The following is a 26,413-nucleotide window of genomic DNA, read 5'->3' as shown; positions in this document are numbered from 1 at the left end:
GAAAGTGAAATGGGTGCAGTCGTGTTATATTACCCTTTTCAGAAAGAAAAAAAAGCTTGCAATGGATTCAGAATCATGAAAAAAATAACTCCTAGCTTGACCCGTCACACATTACTTAAAGCAGAATGAAAATGTGTACATTTTGCCTGCATAAAGGTTATCAATGGTACCCCAACTTTCAGAGCAGCTGTCACAGAATCAGTCTTTGTGAGACGCGTTACTAGTAGACAACTTCAAACACATTTCTTCGTAAGGAATTTATTCCCAGATTGGATATTGTTCTGATAATATTGCCTATAAGCAATTAAGTTGATAGAATGCAGTTATTGTTACTTACAGAGGTCTTGGCTGTTCTGGCTGGGAGGCACGGCCAGTGGCTGACTGGGGAAGGTGCAGTCCCAGCCCTCGATCTCACACTGCTCTTCCTCACCTGAAGACGGGCGTGAAAAAAATAGTTTTATTTAAAGATGGAGTGCTGTGATCTTTATACAGAAATCTGGAGCTTTTGCCCCTGCGACTAGGCGCAATTTGCAACTCTAGAATAGGATGAATCTAGAGTTGCAATACCCTCCATTGACTCCCTACTTGCGTTTGTGATCTGCTTGTATTAAACGACGTTTAACTCACCATCATTGCAGCTCTAGGCCAAGCTTGAATTATCCTCTTTCAATCTGTGTTGCAGTTTGGAAGCACTCGTTTCTTTTAACGGGTTGTGCTGCTGCCTCCTGCAGCGTGCAAATTCGAAACAGCACTTAGAAAAAGAATCACCTGCACAGAATTTCTTGACAGAAAGTAGCTCATAACATGTCTACGGTGTATTTTTATGAAACAAAAGGTCAGCAGATTAAGCTTGGCCTAGAGCTGCAATGTTGGCGAGTTTAACGTTGTTTAATACAAGCAGATCGCAAACACAATTTCAATGAGTAGGGAGTCAATGGAGGGTATTGAAACTCTAGATTCATCCAATTATTAAAAAAAAAAAACTAAGTTGCAAATTGCGGCTACCCCGCGACCAGACCTACGGATACGTGGGTGAATCTTTGTTTCTGGGGGTCCCTGGAAAATAAATAAAGATATTTTGAAATGGGTGTCGGCGGCCAAATACATAATGTATAATCTTGGTTGTTGACATTGAAAACGTTTAGAACCACTGAATTATAGAAACCTAGTAGGTTGTTTAAAAGCATTTGTAGAATAGGCCTCAGGTCGAGATATTCAGCTCTTTCAAGTGCAAATGCAGTCAAGAGTAACTTCTTCAAACAGCAAATCCCATCATATCATTGCATGTCCTTCCTTGGGATACTCCGATAATGTGCGATTACTGTGATGGAATGTTTTTATGATCTACCGTTGTAGTCATCCCTGACTCTACAACAAATCCCTTTGACGAAAACAGCCAACAAGCTCACACCGCGTCTCGACGCACTACGTCGCAAATTTATAGATTGGCCATTTCCTCCGAATTTTGGGCCATTATTACGACATGGGATATGACCTTTTACGCAGAGCCTGGTAGTCGATGGTCACTGGCGACTTACAGTACATGTCCTTCAGCTGGTTCAGCGAGGGGAGGACAGGAGGGTCCGTGTTCTGGAGGAAGAAGATGGCCAGCAGGTTCAGAGCGTAGCTGTTCAGCAGATCGGCACCGCTTCCACGACCACCAGCACTGACTAAATGGTGGAGAATTGATTTCATCTTCATAGCATTAAAGTGAAAACAAAGGCTGATATTTTAGCATTAAAGTAAAAAAAAAAAGAATTTCTGACTTTTACTTGTGACAAAGAAGTTCTATATTGCAATATTGACACTTTTACTACGAAAACAACATGTTGACTGAGGTGGTGAATGGAGGTTTCTTACCAGCCAGGCCTTTGTTCTGGGCCCAGCGGTGGATGGTGAAGACCAGAGGTCTGAGCCTGGCGTCTAGCTCTGAACACAGCTGGAGGAAGCGGGTGGTCCTCACTGCCAGTCTGGGAATAATGACAGTCACAGGAGATCTATGAGAACCTCATACTGGATGGTGTGGATCTTAAGAGTAACAAAATGTTAATTATACCATACTAGGGCTTTAACCCTGCAAGAACAGGATATTATTTCTACTTGCAAAACTTTGTACTACTAGGAATTTGCACATTTATAAAAAATATTAAAATAAATTCATAATTTAAATTTGTGGGATATCTTTCACAATAAATAAAACATGTAAATAAAACACACTTTTATCAGTGTTAAAGGTTAATTTTGACAAAAAAATTGCACTGAGATTTTGAAGTTGTGAATTTCTGCCTCTGTGGGGGGCAATTATATGCAAATATCATGACCAATGGCATTGCAAGACCAATCAATCAATGATGAAGTTTAGTCCACCTTGCTGGTACTAGTTGACAAGAACATTTTAAACCGGCCTTAAAATCAGCTAGAATGCTAGATTACAGTCACCAATGTACACAGTGTTTATATATATGTACAAATTAATAAATAAAAACTTTTAAATATAGTAATAGGTAGTTAAACAACTAGACGACTAGTAAACTAGTCCACTAGTATAAATCACTAGAAGTGAAAATACTATATTATACTAGTAAAAAACTAAAACCAGGAACATTCACAATATCTGAAAAATATTTTGGCCTTGATCTGCCTGGCAGAAAATGTGGTCAGATATGAGAAAGACTCCATTATAGGTGGGAACCCATTTTTTAACCTACCATTCTGGACGTGAACCCTTTTGGGGTTCTGTACAGTATTACAAAAGAATGCTGCTGCTATATAAATATTTGAAGTATTTCAGAAAACTTAGGTCAGGATTTAGAAGGTGTTTTTAAAATCAGCCTCAGTCGAAAATGGGTTAAGGCCAGTCCATACCAATGCAACCTTTCAAGATTGCTTATAAGGCAACATAACTCTTTAGCCAAGCAAAACTAGACAGTTTTGTAAAAGGGGAATTTGAATTAAGTGGGGAATTGCGTAAGGTTTTATATGAGGTGGAGAAGTTGGAAGTGAGTTCAATATAGAGGTTACGCAAAAAACTAATTTCACACATTTTGTGACATGACTTATTGTACACTAGAGGTGATCAAAACAGTTCTGTCCAGTGACCTGGACATGATGTAAAGTCATGTCTAGTCACCTGTTGATTGAGACAACTCTGGTCACCTGTTGTTTTGTTTTTTATCCCACCCAGTATCAATTGTCTAGTAGTGTAATCCTGGGCATCTCTGGGACCCCAATACATATTGTAAAATCTATTAAAAAAATTGAATTTAACTGAGAATGGACCCCAACGGGTCCAACGACCCCCTGGAACTCTCTCAAGGACCCCTGGGAACCACTGCCCTAGGGGGACACTGGGGAGAACACGGAAACTGCCCTTTTCGCCAACCCCACCTCGGGTATGCAAGGCGCTGATGACGCGGAGGAGAGAACACGCACACGCGCACGCGCCCCCCCCCCCCTCCCCCCCCCCCCCCCTCCAGCAGGCATTGAACCGATGACTTTCTAGGTGTGAGGCTTCAGCGTTACCGACTGTGCCACCTTAGTCACTCGTCAATGGCGATGACTCACCTGTCATCGATGGTGATGACTCCCCGGACGTTGCACTGCTGGTGGTGGAACTTGATGGTGCAGAAGCGGGGGGAAGTTCCAGCGACGCAGACCACCTGGACGCTGTGCACGCCGGGGACACGCCTCCTCAAGATGGCCGCCACCAGGTCCAGAAGCACAGCCGGCGAGGCCGACGACACGTCTACGTCTGACAGCAGGATGGAGTCGTCCGACATGACCTCCGCAGCCTGGTGGGGCAGCAGAGAGCATGTTCCGCAATACAGTGAGATGATGGATGGAGGAATTAAAGGGATAGTTCAGAGTTTTTTTTACTTATGCTGCATGAAATACTTGCCATTAATATAGTGGTTGCAACTGTATTAATTGATTGCCCGAGTCCCGTGGTGAGAGTTCTGCTCTGGTTTTAAGTACCGGTAGTTCCGGTCATTGTGGGGGGCACTGGGGGCCACACCAGCTCAGTGGTGTCAATCAATTAATACATTTGCAACCACTATATTGATGGCAAGTATTTCATACAGGTCAAGTTAAAAAAATCTGAACTATCCCTTCTACTTGGGGGCTGCCACACTGTCATATGCTCAATATGTCAGTTTGACACATTCAGTAGATCTCGTGATCTTTTGTGGCCAGAGGTAATTTCTTGGAGTCTAGTAGGATTATAGTAATATAAAAAATGTATCGCTATAAAATGTGGGAAAACATTTGCCCCATGCTCGAATGCCCCCGCCCCCCTGTCAAAATCAGCTAAAATCCCTAAAACGGAAGAAAGCAGCAAAAGAAAAAATAATTACTCGTCTTTTACTTTCTCTAATAACCCAAATAATGAACCTTGGTTGAAAAAAACCTAAAGTTGTCCTTTAAGCGATTTTAGCTATTTTTGACAGGGGGGCATTCGAAGTGGCTAAATGTTTTTTTTTTTTAACACATTTCTTTATTATAATTTATTATAGTCCTACTAGACCCCAGAAAATCACATCTGGCCTCAAAACATCACATATGGTGAATGTGAATACTTGGGGGATGCAGTGTCGTAGGCTCAATATGTCAGTTTGTCACCTCCCCCTTCACATTCAGTAGATCCTGTGATAGGATTAGTAGGACTATAGTAAATAAAGAAATCGCTGTATAATTTTGTAAAAATAAATAAATACATATTTATTATTTAGCCACCTGTTCGAATGCCCTCACCCTGCCAAAACAACTAAAATTGTTGAAAAAAAACCCCACTCATATTTTACTTTCTCTAATAACAATCTAGATTATAGAACATGAACCTTGGTTGGTCTTTGAGGGCCATCAGACAGCCGTACAGGGGGTCTCTGGCCCTGGTAGCTCTGGGAGTGGTCCAGGTTCAGAGTCATGTCCAGCTCACAGGAATGGACCCCGAAGGTGTTGACAGAAGAGCCCAACGCCTCCAACCGGCTGCCTGGCAACCAAGACAAGGACAAACGTCATCTCTGCCATTTAAACCACACTGATGCATCGTTGAGCTTGTAGATCAACCATTTTTTGGAAACAATAATAAAGTGTAGAGTGAAAGCATGGAGGGGCCTAGTATAGAGCCCTGGGGAATTGCAGAAAACCAAGTAGATAAATAAAAGCAGATAGTTCAAATGAACATCTTGCATGTTTTGGTTAAATAAAGGTCATCTTGCAGGTCTTGTTTTTAATAAAAGTGAATTTCTGTAGCTACATCAGGGACGAGACACTCTGGGAATCATGCACACGTTTCATTTAGATTTGAGCATCTGTGTGTTTGTTAGTGGTGGAAGTATATACCACAATGTAGAAATACCGTTACAATTAAATGAAAGTCTGGTATTAAAAATTTAGTTGGGTAAGAGTACAAAGGTATTTGCAATATATATTTTTTTTTTTTACTTTATTGAGTCAATCGCATTTCCTTGTAGCAAATACATTTGCTTTTCACATTTATTTCCACATGTTTCATGTCACTGTTAGCCGACTTTTACAGACAACATCCCTTCACCCATTTCAACACAAGGTATTTGCTATATTAAGCACTGAAAGTAAATGTAGCCTAGTCATTTTGCAGAGTATTGTCCACGTCACAGGTTTCCACATGTATAAAAAAGAGCTTGTAGCTCAGATATTTTCAAAGTAATGTTTTACACTTTTACTTCTTGTGGAGTAGAAGTAAAAATAAATAAATAAAAGTATTGGAAATTTGAAACTGTACTACAGTAAAGTTAAAAAGTCCTCAAAAGTGTATAGTACTCCGGTATTATGTAGGCCTACTTAACCCATCAAGGACGGGAACCCATTTTGGCGTTTTAAGCATTTTAAGCCATTGAAAAATATATATATTATTTCAGAGCAAACATTTTTAACTCAAATCTTTGATTCTGGCGGGTCACTGGAACAACATTTTGAGATGGGGGTCAGAGCTCAGAGGCCAAATACATGTATATATTCTAGTCCTTGACATTAAATAGTTTGAGAACCACTGACATCTATAGAAACATAGGTTTTTCAGAAAACCGTCATGATTTAGAAGACATTTTGTAGAATTGAACACTGGTCTAAATTAAATGGGTTAAGTTACTTTAGTTTACACCACTGTGTGCGTGTGCATCCGTGCACATGTCCGCGTGTGTGTGTATACCTGGCAGGTAGACACTGAAGAAGTCCTGCAGATGCTCCCTCACCACCTCTCTCACGTTCTTCTCAGCGTCGGTTAGCTGAGCTTGCTCCACGAGCAGCTGCATCTGGATGTTGACCTGTACATCACAGGTGATCTCGTTATTAGCTTACAGTTTGACCTGAACATCAGGTGGTCTCGTTATTAGCTTACTGTTTGACCTGAACATCAGGTGGTCTGTTTGCAAACGCCAGTGAGCCATTTACTATGTAACCCAGCAGAACGTGTGTGTGTCACGCACCCACCCGCAACCAGAGGACGCAGCTGTATCACACAAAAAGAAACACACGCACTTGTAATTGGTTTATCGTTTAACCTGCACATCAGGTGGTCTCGTTATTAGCTTACTGTTTGACCTGAACACCAGGTTGTTGAGAGGTTCATTCAAGGAGTTTTAGGCTATTGTCATTCCATACAAAGTACAGAAGGAAATTTGTTCACCCAGGTCCTGGTGGCTAAAATTATTTAAAAAAAATACACTATAAACATTTCATAAGGACTCTCTAAAATTCATAAAAGCCTAAAGTGCAAAAAAAAAAGTAATGAAACGACTAATACAAAAACGCAGGATAAAACAAACTGTTCATGTGTCACCTGCAGTTCAGTTCATAATGCAGAGTTCATGTGTTAATGTATCAAGAGGTCACTATAGTGCAAAGGTACTCAAGGTCTTCTACATTTCATTGTTTGGCAGAGCATTTGGAAATCAAAGGATGGATTTTGTGTTTTGTTTTCTACATCACAAAAAGGTAGGCTATAGGCTATAGACATTTCGGCTATCCAGCCTTCAGTTCATGTGGCACTGATGAAGGCTGGCAAGCCGAAACGGCTACCATTTATTTGTGATGTAGAAAATCAAACAAGTTATTTATCGAACTCATAGGATTATGGGCATTCCAGCATCATCATGAACCTCCATCATGGGGATAAGATTTGTTTCATTGGTATAGCAGGTTGGTGAGAGCACAAGCAATATATGTGAGCTTGTAGATTGGCCATTTTCATTCCTAATATAGACCCAGTCAATGAAGTATGATGAAGGTGATTCATTAGTCTTTACTAATCATTCCATTTCTCAAAGAATGTATTGCAACTCAAGTGAATTTGCAAGAACACCTCTCAGTCAAAGTAAGAATCAATGATTAATACAAAACTACAGATATTTACCAAGTCCATGAGGTCCATGTAGCTAAAAAAGGTTTGGCACAGAGTCAGAGAGAAACGAGCAGATATCTGAGCACCAGGAAATTACCAGGGTTTAAATACTGATTAGCAGAATGGAGCGCAGGTGTGATAGTCCACTCTGAGTGATTGGTCCGATGGATATTCACATGACACATGACCAGCCAAACAGTAAACACACACAACCAACACAACGAAATTAGATATCTGCTGCCCTCTTGTGGTTTTCCACCGTTATAGGTTTGTTTTTTGATGTGAGCCACTCATCATAGCTGACTCCTCGTGCTCACAGACAGACAAAATAGTCAGTGGTAAAGAAACTACTGCTTTATTTGAATATCAATTTAAAACAGCACAATACTTGTGAATGACATTATTTAAAAAATAATTAGAAATACAAAAGGTTTATTTGATGGGAAACAGTAACAAAAAAAGAACCATCAACGGTATCTTGGACACTAGCTGCTATTCTAAAAACAAATTTTAAAAAAGAAAGAAAATGGTAGCCTACACAAAAACTAAACATGTAAACATTTTTGCTCAGAACACTGACTCCTGGCTTCTACTTGGTCTAGTACCAATGCAGTGATTCTCAATTTTATGTTATTTCCAGGAACCCCAAATTGACAAAGCTATAGCGGCTGGCTGCTCGGGGAAGGGCGTTCCCGGTTCGACCCCATGCAGCTCCCCTCCTTCTGGGTTAGTGTCAAAGTGTCCATGAGCAAGACACTGAACCCCCCTAACAGTACTGTGGCTGCTATGAACAGGGTTGAATTCCTCCGCCTTCAGAGGATAAGAGGCCAGATTTCTGTCCAATACAGCTGCTGTGCGTAGAGCCTAATTATGGTGAATGTCCATGCCTAACAGAAACAAAACCTTTTCAGTATTACTTCCAAGATCATTGAGGGCTTTCACTTCTAGTGATTTTTACGAGTTGACTAGTTGCCTAGTTTACTAGTCGACTAGTCGACTAGTTTAACTATAGACCTGCCTATTATGTAAAAAGAATAATAATAATATTTGTACATATTTGTGTACATTGGTGACTGAACTATAATCTACATGACAAGGCTGACATTGAGGCCTACAAAAACGGGAAGGAAAAAATAAAAATAAAAATAAATAAAATAAATTCTTATCAACTGTCTAGTCAACTAGTACCAATGAGGTCAACTAGTGGATTTACTAGTCGACTAATTGAATAGTCGACTAGTTTCTTAAAGCCACGCACACTTTCTGATAAGAACAATAAGGACATCACACACACACACGGCTAGCACTTTCAATATCACATGACACTGATCATCCCCTGTATCTCTTTTTCCACCTCATGCCATCTGGACAAATAAGATACAGATCCTTGCCATGGAAAAAAGGTAGGGGTTTTGTCCCCTCAGCCATCACGGCATTAAACAAACTGCCTCATCGATAGGATGGTTCTGTATGCAGTGGGGACCTCATGTTTTTGTATTGTCTTGGTGTTATGTTTTCTGTACTGTGTTGTGTTGCTGTGGATATTTGAACAGACCTGTGAAGATGAAATTTCAGGAATTTTGTCTGGAGACCCCATGAGTCCCCCTTTCAAGGACCCTTACTGCACGGGACCCGGGGGTCCCATCATAATGACCTGCAGTCAGTGGCCTTGTAGTTATAGTGTCTGCCCTGAAACTGGGAGGTCGGGGGTTCGATCCCCAGTCGGGTCATACCAAAGACTGTAAAAATGGGACCCAATGCCTCCCTGCTTGGCATTCGGCATCAATGGATTGGATTGGGGGAGTCAAATCAACGAATCAAAATGATTGCCGAGCGCAGCGCGGCTGCAGCTCACCGCTCCTTGGCTGCGGCTCACCGCTCCAAGAGTTGGGTCAAATGCGGAGAACAAATTTCACTGCGGTGACGTTTGTGTGACAAATCATACGACTTTGACTTTTGACACGCTGCATCAGAGCTGCCATTTGTGGTTTAATTTTTCATTCTATAAATCAAAAATAAAACGAGTAAAGTAAAATCATTGTCATTTTTTTCAGTGCTGGTTCTAAACCTTACAGCATATATACTGTAAATATAATATTGTCATGTCAATCACACACCTCATAATGTACGTGTATTCTACTAGTTCACAGTGGTGGAGAGTAAGTACATTTACTCAAATACTAAAGGTACTTTAGTTGAGTATTTATGTTTGTACTTCTACACCACTACAATTCATTGAAAACTTTAGTTACAAGTTACTTTGTAGAATGTTTTGATTATTATTTCAAAACATACCTATTATATAGATCAGCTATTCACAAATAGCTGATCTACAAGCTTGTAGATCTGCTATTTCTTTGAAAAAAGTCTACTTTTTACTTACTTTAAGTATCTTATGTTGCCGATACCTTTGTGATTCTATTCAAAGTCACATTTTAAATACAGGCCTTTTCCTCCTGATATATTTAAATATTTCTACATTGTGGTACATTTCTACTTTTCCTTTTAAGTTAAAAAATAAATAAAAAGTCTACTGAACTCCACAGCAGTGGTTCCTAACTCCTGAGCTCAAGACCCAACAGAGAAATGCTATGTCTCCCTGGGAACCCAAACTAGAAAAATAGCAGATCTCAGGGCCTAAATTATGTTCCGAATTGTAAACAGAAAGATCCACAACCTAATCATCATCATAATGGTGATGATTATTTTCATTTCAAAGCTTTTACAGATATTGGCTATTTTTATTACTTCTTTGTGGAATTTCCTTGATGTCTTAATTTATTTGTGATTTTTTTTAATTATTTTTTATCCCACGATTTTGCAACCCCATTTTTTTCACCCAGTGTCAATTATCTAATCATTAGATAAATTAGATTCTAATGTAATCCCTCTGTGCTGTTTGTGAAATTCTTTACAATAACAAAATGCTTTTTTTGGGGGGGGGTGGACATTTTTGGAAAATGTTTTGAATGAATTAGTACAAACAAAATATGTATTAAAGGAAAAACAAATCGGCCTGCGAAACACACAAATGGGGTTTTGGGAAACCGATTGTTTCGTCTCCATATCCATAGATCGTCCCATGAGAGAAACAGAACTTATTTAGTTATTTTTTGTATTAAATCAGGGTAAAAGTGTCTCCTCTTGTCTCCGGAGGCGGTGGGGGTACGGCGGTATCCTGCTGGGTGGGTTTTGGCTGTTGTCCGGTGGGTACAACGGACCCATCCAGCACCCCATAGACCACAGGGTTCAGGATGTGCTCTGCAGGCTCAGCTGGCCCGGTGGTGGTGGTAGTGCCAGTGGTTCCGTTCAGGGGTACGGGATGCTGCTGCAGGGTGAGCTCTGGCTCCGGCCCGGTGGTGGTGGTACTGTTCATGGGTACAACGGACCCATCCAGCACCCCATACACCGCCTCAGGGTTCTTCTGGATGGGTTCTAGCTCATCTTGCCCGGAGGTCCCGTTATTGGTGCTGTTCAGAGGTACTACGGGGTTCTGGATGGTACCGTTTGGCGGTACTATGGACCCATCTAGCACCCCATAGACCTCAGGGTTCTGGATGGGTTCTGGCTCGGTGGTACCGGTGGTTCCGTTCATGGGTAGGACGGTGTCCTGGGTGGGCTCCGGCTCTGGCCCGGTGGTCCCGTCGGTACAGGTGGGGGGTAGGATGGTGGTGTTCTGGGTGGGCTCCGGCTCTGGCCTCGTCGTGCTCGGCGCGGTACCGTTGTCGTTGTTGTTGTTGTTGTTGTTGTTGTTGTTGGAGCCACAGCTCAGGAGGCCGATCCTCAGCTCGGAGAGCTGCTGGGCGTGGCTGCTGAGCGTCCCATTGACCAGCGAGAGCAGCGAGTCCGCCTGGCCCTCCAGCTCCACGCGGATCCTCTCCAGGTGGGCCTCCATGTCCTTCAGGCCCTTGCACTGGTTCTCCACGCTGGACACGCGGCCCCCCACCTCCTCCACCTCCTGCAGGACCCCCAGGGCGGTGGTCCGGCAGCCCTGCACCTCCCCGGCCAGCCTCCGCTTCATGCCCGCGAGCTCGCCTGTTTTAAAAAAGACATCAGGGGCAACAGATTATTTTTTTTAAAACGCTGGATAATATTCAAAATGAGGAGAAACAAAACGCATTCCTTTTAGGCGGTGTAACATTTTTACAGCGATATGAATAAGATATAGGCTTTAGGAAATTGGGCCTGTGTTACCAATGCTATTAATAAAGGCTCTGTTCCATTTAGTGTAGCACAGTGGGTCTCAAACGTTTCAAGGGCCCCCATAACTCTGAGGCCCCTTTTTCCACTGCTTGGTTCCCAATGGGAACCGGTTCAGTTCTTTTTGGTTCTTAGTCCATGAGCCGGCGCTCCAACATTGGAACATTAATTATGATTGGCAAAACCATACCTATATTAGATTGTTTTCACCATGAAACTTCCCCAATTGAGTACTTACACGAAGACAATGGTTTATTCTATTACAAATTTTACATTTGTAAATAAGCAAATGAGGCTTTTATGTAGGAAAATATGCAAAATAATCGAAAATATTAAAAAGCTACTACTGTGGAAGGGTTATCATGTATTAATTTACTTGTATTGATCCTATAAACAATTTAATATAGGTCTAGTTTTTCCCACCAATTTTGGAGCTCTGTCTCATGGACTAAGAACCAAAAAGAACTGAACCGTTACACACATTCTTTCATTCATTCATTCACTCATTCACTCATTCATTCATTAATTCATTCATGCATTCATTCATTCATTCATGGATGTCCCGATCACGTTTTTCTGTCCCTATCCGTTTGCGATGATTTGAAAATGACACGATCGGCCCCCGATTTCTGATCACGTGATCGGATCAGGAAAACCTAGTTACACCCCTAGTATTCATCCTTGATGTTCGGTAGAAACAGTTTTTTTATCTCCATATTTATTTTTATTTTAGTAAATAAAAGTAACTCCTAAGAGTATCACTCAAAAGTGATGCAAATAGCCAAATCTACAACACAAAAAGCTAAATAGAAATGACGTTGGTGACTGTATGTTTGTATGTTTACTTTTCATGCGGGTCAACCTGCGGTCCCCGGCCCCCAGCATGGACGCCTGGCGCCCCACCAGCTGGACCACGCCTCTCATCTGGTGGGCCAGACGGCCCTCTCTCTCCGTCCACGTGTTGTTCACGTGATCCATATGTTGAGCCACCGTCCCCACCGAGCCCACCAGCCCCGTCAGGCTGTCGTTGACGCTCTGGATGTCACACCTGTAGGAGGGCAGAGGTTGGAAGTAGCTAAGTACATTTACTAGATTACAGACAGTAATTGAGTAGAGTTGATGTATCACTACATCTCAGAGGGGAGTGATTTGAAAGACTTTTCTAGTTACTACTAGTTACTTTGTATTTTATATTATTACAAAACACACGTTAAAATTAACCAATCATGCCCTATTCTAACCCTTGTCTATTCGAAATGAGCTTATGTCTACACTGAGTAAAACCTAGAAGAGGAATACTTCTTCCTCGAACTGACCTGAGGATGGTGAGCTCTCCCTGGACCGAGGGGCCTCCCTCCTCCCCCTCCGGCAGGCCCCTGAGGGCCCGTTGGTTCAGGAGAGCCTGCAGCGTGGCGTTGAGGCTGTTGAGACGCACGGCATGGGCGTCCAGTGCCATGCGGGCGTTCTCATCCACCTCGCCCGACACGCCCGCATCCGCCTGGTGGATGGACACATCCACATTAAGGTCATTAAAGTTTACTACTTTTTATTTGGTTTTAAGACTTTATCAGTTTATAAACAAGCTTTTTACACGGCTTGGTTGAATGCTTGATTCTGATTGGTCAGTCGCTGAATTCAGCGGTGTGTTATTTCATTATAATAGACCACTCTGCTCTATAACAGACCGCTGGCTAATCAAAGGCTCAGAGCACCTGCTGTGCAGCTTGATTTACTGCTGTATCCAACATGACAGCCATGTAAACAAACACACAGTGTCATTTGCAGCTAAACATTGCTCTCAAAAATGTTTTTGACATTTGAAGCGAGAAATAGACGATGCAGTAACCGATAATTGATTCAATTTGATCAACTTGGCTCCTTGTTTTAAGACTGTGCTGATTAAAATGGGTAATCGTTTGACCGCCCTATAGTTATCTTATGTTGTATAGTGTTGTTCACCTGTACATCAGAAGGATTCTATACTATTTGTTATTACATGAGTATGTATTCACCTGTACATTAGAAGGATTCTATACTATTAGTTATTACATGAGTATGTATTCACCTGTACATCAGAAGCAGAGTGCGCGAGGCAGCGTGTCTCCAGGTCGCTGAGGTGTTTCTGCACCCGCTCCACGTCCATCTCCAGTCTGCCCCGGAGGCTCTCCAGGTCGGTGGGCATCACGGCGTGGCCCTCCAGCGTGGTTGCGTTGGCGCTGCCCACCAGCTCCTCCACGGCCGTCAGCAGGCGGCCCTCCAGCGCCCGTAGCTTGCCGTCCAGGTGGGCCTCCAGGCCACCGGGGGCGCCGCTGCTGGCCTCCATTGTCGTCTCCGTCAGGTTGAGCATGGCCTCTACGTACTCCAGCCTGCCCGCCACCATGCCCTCCATGTGGTCCTGGATTTACAGTTCACAATTCAATTCAGACATTTAGCACAGTATAGTTCCACAAAGTGGGGTTCGGGGACCCCCAGGGGTCCTTGAGGGAGTCCCCAGCTAAATGATAGTTTGGAGCCAAATGGACCATTATGGGTCTGTAACTCTGAGAGTGTACAAATGGAACCAGATGGACGTGCCTGTGCCTGTGCGTGTGTGTGTGTGTGTGTGTGTGTGTGTGTGTGTGTGTGTGTTGCTCTCTCTGGTGGAATAAGTGTGTAATGTAGCATGGTCACTACTAACCTTGTGTCCACCCAGTTCTTTGGCCAGGTGCAGCTGGGACTGGTTGAGTCCAGACACAGACTGCTCCAGGAGGCTGACCCTCTGGTCCAGGCCGGACGTCCGTCCACAGCAGCTGTCCGCGGCCTCCACGCCGTGAATCTTAGCCTGCACGACACAATTATTATTATTATTACATCATCACCCGATCGCAGTTATCTGAGAGGATATCCGATCTCCGATTATTTGCAAGGTCATATCTGCTGATACCGATTCCGATATTATACAGATTATACTGCCTTCAAACATTAGAAATACACATAACAAAAGCGAATAATTTTGAGACCGATCCGATACCGATTATATCGTGCATCACTATAAAAAACACAATTAAATCGTTAACCGCAATTATTTGTGCGACAATTAATCGCCATCTAAAACGTGAAAACCGTCACAGCAGCGCCCCCTATACCTGCATGCTGGCCAGGTCTCTCCTCAGGTGGGAGGTGCTTCCGCTAAGCTCCTCCTCCATCTGCCTCCGCCCCTCGCCCCGCTCCCTCTGGCACTGGCGCCGCAGCTCGCCGGTCTTGTCCTCGCAGCGCTCCTCTGCGCTCTCCACACGCCTCTCCAACCCGGCCAGGATCTCTGCGCGGGCCGCGCCCATCCTGGCGTCCACCAGCTTCTCCATGGCGCTCTGGGCGTCCTCGCCCAGCAGGGCGGAGGAGACCCCCGATCCGGACAGCTTGCTGAAAATGTTACAATTTTAGACGTTTAGAAATGGACACTGACTATGAAGCTAGCTGTGAAATCTATGAGAAAGTTTAATCTGCAGCACATCTCTCTCTCTCTCTCTCTCTCTGTCTCTCTCTCTCTCTCATCTATAAGGGATTCTTGGGCTGAAAAACGCTGGAAAAAAAATACTTCTTATGTCCCTGATTTAGGCATTATTTTGCAGACTATACCAGCTCTTATCCAGACCGACTTACAAGTACGACATGGGGGGGGAAAAATACATGAACTCTAGCCATTTATATTTAACAAGATAATTAGTCACCTTACTATAGACAGTTTAGAAACTATAGGATACCAGGTCAACACTGAACACTGCCGATGGTATGTTGTGTAGCTATTTATGACATGATGCCATAAATACCATTATGTACATTTGAAACCGTAGGAGACCATGGGTAAACAATTAAACTATGGCATCTGTCTAATAACATTCATCTGTTTGTGGGGAAAAAAACAACAACCAAATGTACAATTAAAAAACATGAGAACAACAAGAAACCATGGATTATTATGTCTGCAAAGTTGACATTATCTCCGTCAACCGTTGTATTACATCCAAATAAATAATAGCCTACCAGTATATATCAAAAGTAAAGGTGCGGCCTATACAGTATACTCATTTTACAGAATGTCCTATTTTACTCTTTAAAAAAATTAATAATAATAATAAATGTTTTCCACATTTTGTGCTGCAGTCCACAGCCCTGTTGATTGATAAATAGCTGTATCGGCATTGTTGTTTTTGACAGCACATTTTTATTTTAGCTTTAGTCGTAGTCTCTTGAATAGTTTTAATTTAGTTTTAGTCACATTTTAGTCACCTGGAATGTTTTAGTGTTAGTCTAGTTTTATAGTCGACTAAATATCATAAGATTTTAGTCGACTAAATAGCAACAGGTGATTTAGTCGACTAAAATGTATTTTGGTGGGCCTTGATGCCGTCATAATGGCTGATTTTACACATGCTGAAAATAGCAGATCTACAAGCTCACAACGCGTCGCGGATCTGCTGTTTTCAGTATGCAAACAAGTGTAAAATGACTTGTGTCTTTTACTTATACTTTCCACTAGTCCCTTCCTAACATTTTCTGTTTTTTCCCAGTTTTTATTTGTTGACAAAATTGACAGTAGGCTATATAGTCATATAGATATAGTTTTAGTCAACATGGCTTCGTTTTTATTTAGTTTTATGTAGTTTTTGTCAGTAAAAAAAGGTAGTCGACGAACATCTTTCGTCTCAGTATTAGTCGACGAAATCAACACGGTGTATCAGTCATCACCATGCTGGCTTGTGGTGGTGGACATTTTTGTCCGAATTCTATGTTTGCCAGGGACATACAACATGAGTACACAAACCCATGAAGAGCTAGCCATCCCTGCCCCTCTAAATGACCATTACAGGTCTGTAACTGTGAGAGACCCGGAAAATAATTCCCTGTTCATTTTCCTCATAGACTTTTCAAAAAGTATTTATTTAAAGACGTTTACGGTGTGGAAAAAGCCAATTTTTGTCGTGACAAATCATGACAATAAACACAATGTTTTGGTCCAAACAAATAATTAGAAGAAAGAAACGGCAGGTCACAACACTTTTTTTTGTTGTTTTCCTTCTTTGTAATTATTTGTTTGGTCCAACATATTGTGTTTGTTGTCATGATTTGTCACGACTCGAGTTGGCTTTGTTAAAAGGTCTGATAACCGCCGTTCTAGTTGGACTCCTATAATAGTGTGCCACACAGTGTCAAAGTAAACCAGTGTCATTCTAAACAACACCTGGAGACTTGATATTCAGTAAATGGGACTTAAAAATAAATAATAAGAACATTATAATGTACACATTTTGTCCATGTACGGACATATTTGATGACCCCACTTCCCGTTTGTTATTAATAATAATAGCGGTATTAAACCAATCCTGGGCGGGAACCCCTTTTGGTGTTTTAAGCATTGTGTTATACTTTAGCTATTGAAAAATAGCAGATCTACAAGCTCATAGCGTGGCATCGAGTGCCGCACTACGAGCTTGTAGATCTGCTATTTTTGAAAAATCCTGAAAATGTGGCGCAAATCTTTGAATATATATTCTTTCAGAGCGAACGTTTTTAACTAAAATCTTTGCTTCCGGGGAGGGTCCCTGGAATGACATATATTCAGATGGGGTCGGCGGCCAATTACATATAATTTCGGGGGTCCTTGACATGAAAATGTTTGAGAATGACTGACATAGAAACATGAGGTTTTTCAGAAAACTGTCAGGATTTAGAAGACATTTGTAGAATCGTCCTCAGGTCTAAATGGGTGAACTGACCTCAAGGCTCCATCGTGGCCCATCACCGTGGCTCTCAGCTCCTGCAGCTCAGCAGCCTTGGTCAGCAGCTCTGACCGGAGACTGTCCAGTCTGCTGTTCAGCTCCCCGAGACCCGGTAACCCCCCGGCCAACATACCTGCAGAACAATCAGTAGGCTACATCATTAAATACACACTACAGACCCACGGTATAACCGCCCGGCGCCCGGCCAACAGACCTGGAGCAATCAGTACATCATTAAATACATACAGACCAGGTACTGTAGCCCCCCCCCCCCCCCAAACTAAATGTAATGCCTCAACCGCCTACAATTGTAGGCGGTTGAGGCATTACATTTAGTTTCACTCGGGTTCCACGGCATGGATCTACAAGCTCACAACACCTCGCAAAGCGCTGTGACTGTTGTGAGCGAGACGCGCAACTCTGACCGGTTTTGTCGACTCGCTAATGGGGGACCATTTAAAACAAAGGTGACTTGCTGTGGTTGGTGAGGGGTGATTTTGGACACGTTGGCTACAACAGAAATGTGCATGCACAGCTAGGGGTGTATACAACATCTAGGGATGTATACAACATCTTTTGAAAATAGCAGATCTACGACTACAAGCTCACAATGCGTCGGCTATTTTCAAATGACCGAAATGTAAAGGGTTGAAGTGGTTAATGTATGTTTTCTAATCAAAATTAAAATCTCCCAAGTTTACAAATAATTGAGTAAAACTCTGCCTCCCTCACGTCTTCAGTTCTTACCTGCGGGTCGTGCGTCCATGTCTCCCTCGGGGATCTCCCCCCCGGGGATGTCCCCGAATCCCACCGCTGCGTGCCCGCCGGACGAGGCCCGCAGGGCCGAGGCGGCCAGCAGGGTGCCCCCGGGCGCAGCGGAGAGCAGAGCGGACAGCATCCTGTTGGCGTCCTCCCGGAGCGAGGCCCTCAGGCCGTCCTCCAGGCCGTCCACCGTCCCGCGCAGGGTCTCCAGGCCCACGTTGAGACGCCTCACGTCCTCCTCCATGCGACCCAGGCGCTCATCCGTCTCGCTGTCCACGGCCTGACCTCCTGGGGGACATTTATTATAGTTATTATGAGACAGAGGTGATGGACAATGACTCACTAAACTAAACTGTCACGGCCTGACCTACATTTATTAGTTATTATGAGACAGAGGTGATGGACAATGACTCACTAAACTAAACTGTCACGGCCTGACCTACATTTATTAGTTATTATGAGACAGAGGTGATGGACAATGACTCACTAAACTAAACTGTCACGGCCTGACCTACATTTATTAGTTATTATGAGACAGAGGTGATGGACAATGACTCACTAAACTGTCATCACTTAAAACTGGAGTATGAATAGGCCTTTACCAGTAGGAGTCCAGAATTAAAAATGTACTTGAGCAAAATAAGTACGAAAGTATTGTACTTTAATGTCCAATTTCGCATGTTTTCGAATGTATAAAAAAACATCTTTTGACAATATCAGACCTGCTATTTTCAAACGGCCGAAATGTATATAGTGTCAAAGTGGTTCATGTATGTTTTTCAATAGTAATTCAGATCTACGAAGTAACTAAAGTTTTCAAATAAGTTCAGTGCAGTAAAAGTCTCAGAGATGTATGGAGTAGAATTAAAAGTAGGCTATTGAAATTTGGAAATACTCAAGTAAAAGTACCACAAAATTGTTCATAAGTACACCACTGGACAGAGTTGATGGGAGAATTACTCACCAAGGCTTCTTGAGAAACTAAAGTATTTTACTTATAACAATCAATATCACAATGTACAGTAGAAATTACTAAATAAATACTAAAAGCCCTGAATGACCAGTCTGTAGCTCTGAGGTCTGTAACTAGAGTTAAGGGGCAAACAGAGTGTAGAGTAGGAGAGTAGCGACACACTTTGATCTCGCCGCAAGGCGGGTGCCTATGGGCGATACTTCCAAACATTGCTCCCATGGCTGGAACTATCCCATTGAGATAGAATGAGCACTTCCGCATTCCATTGTTACAATGGGATTCAACGCTAGTTACTCTCTTACTATTACTCTTGTTGCAAATGAAACATTTGAGAACCACTATAGTCGCCTATACTAGTTGGACTCCCAATACATACACAGTGTCATAGTAATGTCGTACATATTCTGAAGAAAACCTGGAGACTGACATTCAGTAATTTGGGTCTTATGATAAAAATAAGAACATTATAATGGTGTGTCAAACAGAAAATCTAAAATTTGTCACAGACAAGCATGGACATATTTTGTCCATGTACGGACATATTGATGATGATGACCCCTCATCCTGCATTTTACTCGAGTGAAAGTGCAAATATAAGTTACGACGATCAACAAGCTCAGATCGCATCGCAGATGGGGGAATGTATCCATGTATGTATGGATGTATTATTTTATTTTTATTTGTTTTCATATAATCTTATATCTACAGCAGTGTCTCGTAAAGTGGATTGATATGGACTCAGTCGGCTTCCTTTAGGAACCAAAATCTAAATTCAAAACCAGATTAGTTTTTTTCCCAGATTCATTTTTTTATTGTCACTTGAACTTGTCACCATACACACTAGGCATATACACAGGCTAAAGTTTGACAACCATTTTATCTACAGGTAGTATTATTATAGGCCTATAGTATACCTTCAATGTCTTCATCACCACCAACAGGGGGCGCTGTTTCCCCTGGAACGTGCTCCTCGTGCTCCCCGCCTGCACCGCCAACACCACCGCCACCATGATGCTCGTGCGTGTGCTCGTGCACTTGCTGGTGCTCGTGCACTTGCTGGTGCTCGTGTGTGTGCTCGTGCACTTGCTCGTGTTGTGGGTCCTGGTGCTCGGGCTCCGTAGGGTACTCAAACTCCGGCTCGGAGGGGTACTCTTCAAACTGGCTGTCCGGGTCTGGGGAGGAGTGTGAGGGTATGTGAGGCCCAAAGTGACGCCCTACGGCCGGGTAAGAGCCGCCGCCGTGCATCATGGGAACGCCGTGAACGCCGCCGTTCCCGTGGTTCCCGCTCCACGGCATGGACTTAACGTTGTGCTGAATGGGCCTGGGCGGGCCCTTGTTGTACACGGGAGGCGGGCCCTTGTTGTACACGGGACCCTTCATCATCGGTGGGCCCTTGTACATGGGGCCCTTGTGCATGGGAGGCCCCTTGAAGTGCTGCTGAGGGCCCTTGAAGGGCGGCAGGGCCTTCATACTGTGCTGGTAGTGGCCCTCCATGCAGCCGTAGCCGTAGTGACCCGGGCAGCAGCGCCACTCCAACTCCGTCACGGTCTTGTGCGCCACCTTGAACATGGGCTTGTACATCAAACGATACCTGCGACATGGCGGAACAACGGACGGAAACAACAGAGGAATTATAATAACCACATGAACGTTCCATCAGTAAATACAATAGCATCCCTGTTCTGACTGCATGGGACGTCTGGGGGTCAAAAATCCTGAACTTGTAGAAGAGAAGAGATTTATGGCCCTATTTTCGTCATTTAAAAATTGTTCAACTTGCCGATCTACATCTACACGTTGTGAGCTTGTAGATCGGCTCTTTGAACTATTCAAAAACGTTTTTCAAAATAGTAAAAATAAATAAATAAAAAGAGGCAAAGAAGTTTAGGGATAAGGGGTAAGGCAGTGACACAAACAGGGCCCTATAGTGTAGAGCAGACATGCAGGGGTGTCCAGACCATTTTCAAAGGGGGTCATGTTTGACAATATAAAAACACCAATTAGTTCGAGTCAGGGATATGACCACATGCATGTCCATAATGTAATGTACATTTGGACCAACTATAGTGACATACTAATGCATCACAGCATTTCTGCCTTTTTTTCAGCCTTTTCACCTATGCACTGCATCGCTTGTATAGGCCTATTGTAGCGATACGTGTATTTTGTTCAAATGGCACTCAAATGGCAGCCAAATGTAACCGGGAAAAAGATAACATTTGAATAAATTGAAAATGCAAAGAACAAGCAGAGAGGCCCAAATCACACCAAGGAGTTGCATTGGTGTGACATTTTGTTTTGTTGCAAGCAGTTGAAAGGAGTTGCGACTATTGCATTGGGTGTGGTTTTCGGAATCCTTGAAAATAGCCGGTATACTCATTTCAAAATAATGACACTTCAACGTTTGAATTTCACATGACAAGGGGACTTCGGTGCAGAGTGTTATATAATGTGTGCTTAAAGACAAGTGGTCAAATAAAACTATAATCCATATATGGTGGATGGATGGAAATGCCTGCAAGGAATGATGTTATGCTGATTTGAACTCACGTTAGAGCAGGACATTTCTTCCCCCAGGCACACTTGTTGTACTCGGCCTTCACTACGGGAGCTGCTCCGGCCTGGACGGTGTAGGACATTGTCTTCTCTACCACGTACGCACAGTGGTTCCTAGAATGGAGGACAGGAGAGGACAAATCTATGTTAGAAAACACTGTCTTCTCTACCACGTACGCACAGTGGTTCCTAGAATGGAGGACAGGAGAGGACAAATCTATGTTAGAAAACACTGTCTTCTCTACCACGTACGCACAGTAGTTCCTAGAATGGAGGACAGGAGAGGACAAATCTATGTTAGAAAACATTGTCTTCTCTACCATGCAGCCACAGTGGTTCCTACAGCAGAGGAGAGACAAAACTAAGTAAGAAAACACTTGCAGGTGTGCAACAGTATTTAATTCTAAAGAATAATAGCAAAAATAGCCGATCTACAAGCACACAACATGTTGCATTGTGAACCCGGGTATATTTTAAGGAAAATATTTCATAAAAAATAAGTACAACTTGAGGTAAAACGTGGGAATTATTATATATAATAAAATAATAATAATGGAGTTGGGAACTTCTCCTTTCGTCCATCCATTCCTGGGGGGGGAAAAAAGACAGCCCATTGTGGGAGTATGGGATGTTTCTCTATCACTAAATGTAGGTGAAATTCACCCCAAAAAAACTAAAAAAAAGAAAACAGGGAGGTGGGCAGGAAAACAAACCTACCTTCTATGATGTCACTGAACATCATGAAGGTACTTAAAGACCCACCCACCTCAGACATCAGCAACATTATGATGTCACTGAGCATCATGATGGTACTGAAAGACCCGAATCAGCAACATTATAAAAATCACAACAACATAATTGTCAGGGTGATAATTACCCGGGTTTAGTGGATCAGATTAATCGATTTAATCAGGCCTAATCTATTACATTTTCAGGTCGATTCATTAATGACAAAATAATATACAGTAGGCCTATATATTTTTGTCAAGTAATAAAAAACAAAAAGGGGTTATAAGGGGTTATAAGAAGATAATCAATATACTTACTTGTGTCTGGCGCTGGGAGCAGGCTGGTGGTGCTGGATGGGTCCAGACTTGTAGAGGTTGTACTGGACGGGCCGGTAGAACTTGGCCTCGGCCAGCGCCACCGCCACCACCAGTGTCACCAGAAGCACGTGACTCGCAGCCTTCACAAAATGCATGATGCTGATAAATCCACCACCAGCTGACGAGAGCTTCCACTCACAACCTCCTGCAGTGAACACCGGCTTGAAAACAAACAGTACTGTGGGCCTGCATCAAAGGCCAAGTTTCTCCTTGAAACTGTCGTGAAATAGAAGGAAAAAAACTATTCTGAGCCAATATCCACAAAAAGCCCTGAGATGTCTAGGTCTATGCCCGGTGCATGATATCACAAAAAGAACCTTCCACCAAACCTCCAAGCACACAATAACAAACCAAAAAAAACTAAAATGACTCCTGAATTCCAACAGTGTCAGAACAGAGAGCAGGACAGCCCAGGCAGTGTTCTGGTGTCCCCGGTGTGGAGCAGAGCAGGGCAGGGTGCAGGGTGTGGTGAGTGTCTCAGTCGGAGGGTGACAAAAGTCCACTGTGAGTTTTTTGGGAGACGGCGGGTGGCACTAATAGAGTCCCCTTACTCATCTGCATATCCCCTCCCACTGCCACCACCTCCTCCTCTAAGTATAACACCGCCCTGTGACACTGTCTGGGGGGAGGGGGGGACGTGGTGGGGGGGGGGGGGGGGGTCTTTGATAGAAGTCCTCCAGTCATATACTTACAGCCACCTGCACTTGATATTATATAATAGTCCAACATGTTGTCCATCGTCATGCTGATGTGTTGCTTCTGTTCTGTGATTATTTTTTATTTTTTTCCACAGTTGTGCCAAATATAGTCTAAAATGTTATTTTTGTGTTGTTTTTTCCAGTGCACTATAGGGCTATAGGACTATAGGCTATTCATTTGGACTTCCATGGGGATGGTAACTGTTACACCCTAACAATATCTCAAATTCATCTGATGTATGCATAATGTCTCACTTTTTAGCTCTTTTAGTAAAATGACACTGTTACTTATACACAATGCATTAGCCTATTGTACATAACATACATACTAACTAAGGAAGCTATGTGTATATTACACATACTCTTAACATAGGCTATTAATCTATTAATTATGTTGAAACATGAGTGGAATGTTGCATATTGTTCATCATCACACACTATAGGAGCCACGATAGAGCTATGATGTATGAGAAGTAGAATGAATGAAGAGATGCCTTTTACACCAATAAGGCTCATTTTGATGACATAATCTTCTGATTTCAGTTGTCACAGCCGGCCGGCGATCCAGGGTGATTCTGAAACATCGCGCCAAGGCCTCCGACACAAAAAACTTTAGCAAACAAAATTAAATAATACTGTTCCTGACATTTTTGTATGTGATGGTTCGAGCTTCCCTCAGCCGATATACTGTCTCACATGCATCAAACCAAGCTCATTGTGAAAGGTTTTGCCACATGCTGGAGTCTCACAGTGGCACAGATGATCTCCAAACCTCACAGCAAACTGACATAGGAGAAAGGAACAAACAAACACTAATGCTGATGTGTGTTGGAACCGTGCGAGCACACACACACACACACACACACACACACACACACACACACACACACACACACACACACACACACACACACACACACACACACACACACACACACACAGACACACACACACACACACACACACACACACACACACACACACACACACACACACACACACACACACACACACACACACACAGCGTATACACACACACACACACACACACACACACATCCAGAGCCTTTCACTGAGCTGACTCATAAACCAATACACTCACGCGCGTGCACACACACACACACACACACACACACACACACACACACACACACACACACACACACACACACACACACACACACACACACACACACAGCACACACACACACACACACACACACACACACACACACACACACACACACACACACACACACACACACACACACACACACACAGCAGACACACACTAAGAAGGGTTCACCCACAACCTTCTGTGATGACTTGACACCGTCACAGAGTTGTTCCCAGAACTCAGGGTTACTATACAGTAACTCTGGTCCATATAGCGTTGAATTGATTGATTGATTGATTGATTGATTGAATACTTTATTAGGCAGACATGTAAACAGTAGGTACAGATCTTGTGCCACCCCTTGCCCCTTGTCTCGAAACGTATTTGCCATTTTTTGCTATTTTGAAAAAATATTTTAGAATGATTCAAATAGCCGATCTACAAGCTCACAACGTGTAGATGTGGATCGGCTACTTGAACTATTTTGGGGTGTTCTTCGAGATGGTTAAGTGTGGCGGAGAAAGTTTAGGGATAGGGGGAGGGCGCGCCCAAGATAGGGACATTTGGAGGTCCCCACTTCAAATATGATTATTTTGGAGGTCCCCACTTCAAATATGATTATTTTGGTGGTCCCCATATAGTTTAAATGGAATTATTTTATTTATTTTGGGGTTTCACAACCTGAAAAGGTCGAGAATAATGATAATGTATGGAAACAAATCCCGAACCTGTGAAGTATGTTACACGGCAAGACCATGCAGTGCCGAATCAACCCCACGAGGGCCCTGGCGCTATACACCAAATCAAAAGACCCCATTGAAATTGGTGACCTATGAATACGTTTTTTCGACGGAAGCAACAGCTGTACCTGTTTGAAATAGTCTCGCACAGGGCCCTGCAAGCTGTGGGCCCTGGCACTTAAGCTCCAGTACACAGTTTACTGAGCTTTTGTAAAAGACCCATGATACGACCATATGCAGCACAGACCCAATACAAGAACAATACAACCATCTCTGAGTCTCTGTAGGCAGCACAGACCCAATAAAAGAACGGGCCGTACAACATCCCAGTGGGACCCGGGCCAGTCGGCGAACCTCGGGACGCTCAGACCCTGATGCAGTCAAATGATCGATTCTGTCCCTATATATCGGGTCGTTTTTCAATTAAAATGAAAGTCATGTCTTCAACCATCTCTTTGAAACGTATTCTCACAGTCAAGTGTGACGGCACGCCATTGTAGAGAACTTGAAGCGCGCGTGCCTTCAGTGCATTCACGCAAATAACTATACTTAAAATACGTCCTCATTTGTGGCTTTGGCTATAATAGCACTGTATCAGAAGTGAGTTCAGTGGGGACCACCATGTTTAGCCTGTATCAGAAGTGAGTTCAGTGGGTACCAGTACCACCATGTTTAGCCTGTATCAGAAGTGAGTTCAGTGGGTGTTGTGATATACAACATGATATGTGTATGAGTGCCTATGCTGTGTACTTGTACGTAATATACAAATGTACAGGATATGTATGATGTACTGCCATGAACTGTAACATACTGACTTTCTGGTTAGCCACTGAAACCATCTCAGAGAGCAAGGCCACTTGCTGCTAGCGCCGATGTTATTGTTATGTCTCAGTGGCACGTCATGAGGACACAAGGATCCAGAGCTATATATGTTTCTGTATGTGTGTAATAAATTGTGAACCTTTGGCGAGATACTGTCTTAGTGTCCCGTTATTATTGTTCTCCCGGGCCCGTCGATCGCCGCCGTTACCACAGGAATAATTCAGTTGGATTATCACACACCACCCAGCCTGCACACACACTACCGGTCTGCCAGAACCGGACCAGGGTCCTTACCTGAGATT

General features: G+C 43.1%; 2 protein-coding genes across 2 annotated transcripts in view; one reads left to right on the top strand and one right to left on the bottom strand.

Annotated features, from left to right (window-relative positions):
- LOC310861723 (ceramide synthase 5-like) overlaps window positions 1–26,413 on the top strand; it is a 131,072-nt gene that overhangs the window by 94,087 nt on the left and 10,572 nt on the right. The gene's annotated exons all lie outside the window — the stretch shown is intronic.
- Window positions 10,146–22,829, bottom strand: LOC310862001 (EMILIN-3-like; the record flags this gene model as incomplete). The annotated part of the gene is made up of 11 exons (XM_083769738.1): window positions 10,146–11,416; window positions 12,427–12,629; window positions 12,898–13,079; window positions 13,647–13,976; window positions 14,259–14,402; window positions 14,707–14,980; window positions 17,335–17,470; window positions 18,085–18,387; window positions 19,987–20,663; window positions 21,623–21,742; window positions 22,675–22,829. The coding sequence occupies 11 exons, from the start codon at window positions 22,827–22,829 to the stop codon at window positions 10,500–10,502; spliced, it is 3,441 nt and encodes a 1,146-aa protein (XP_083625864.1). The 3' UTR covers window positions 10,146–10,499.

The sequence above is a fragment of the Protomyctophum parallelum genome, assembly GCF_964188405.1.
Source record: "Protomyctophum parallelum genome assembly, chromosome: 7".
Lineage (NCBI taxonomy): Eukaryota > Metazoa > Chordata > Actinopteri > Myctophiformes > Myctophidae > Protomyctophum > Protomyctophum parallelum.
Note: the sequence above shows the minus strand (reverse complement) of the source record. Positions and strands in the feature narration are given on the sequence as shown.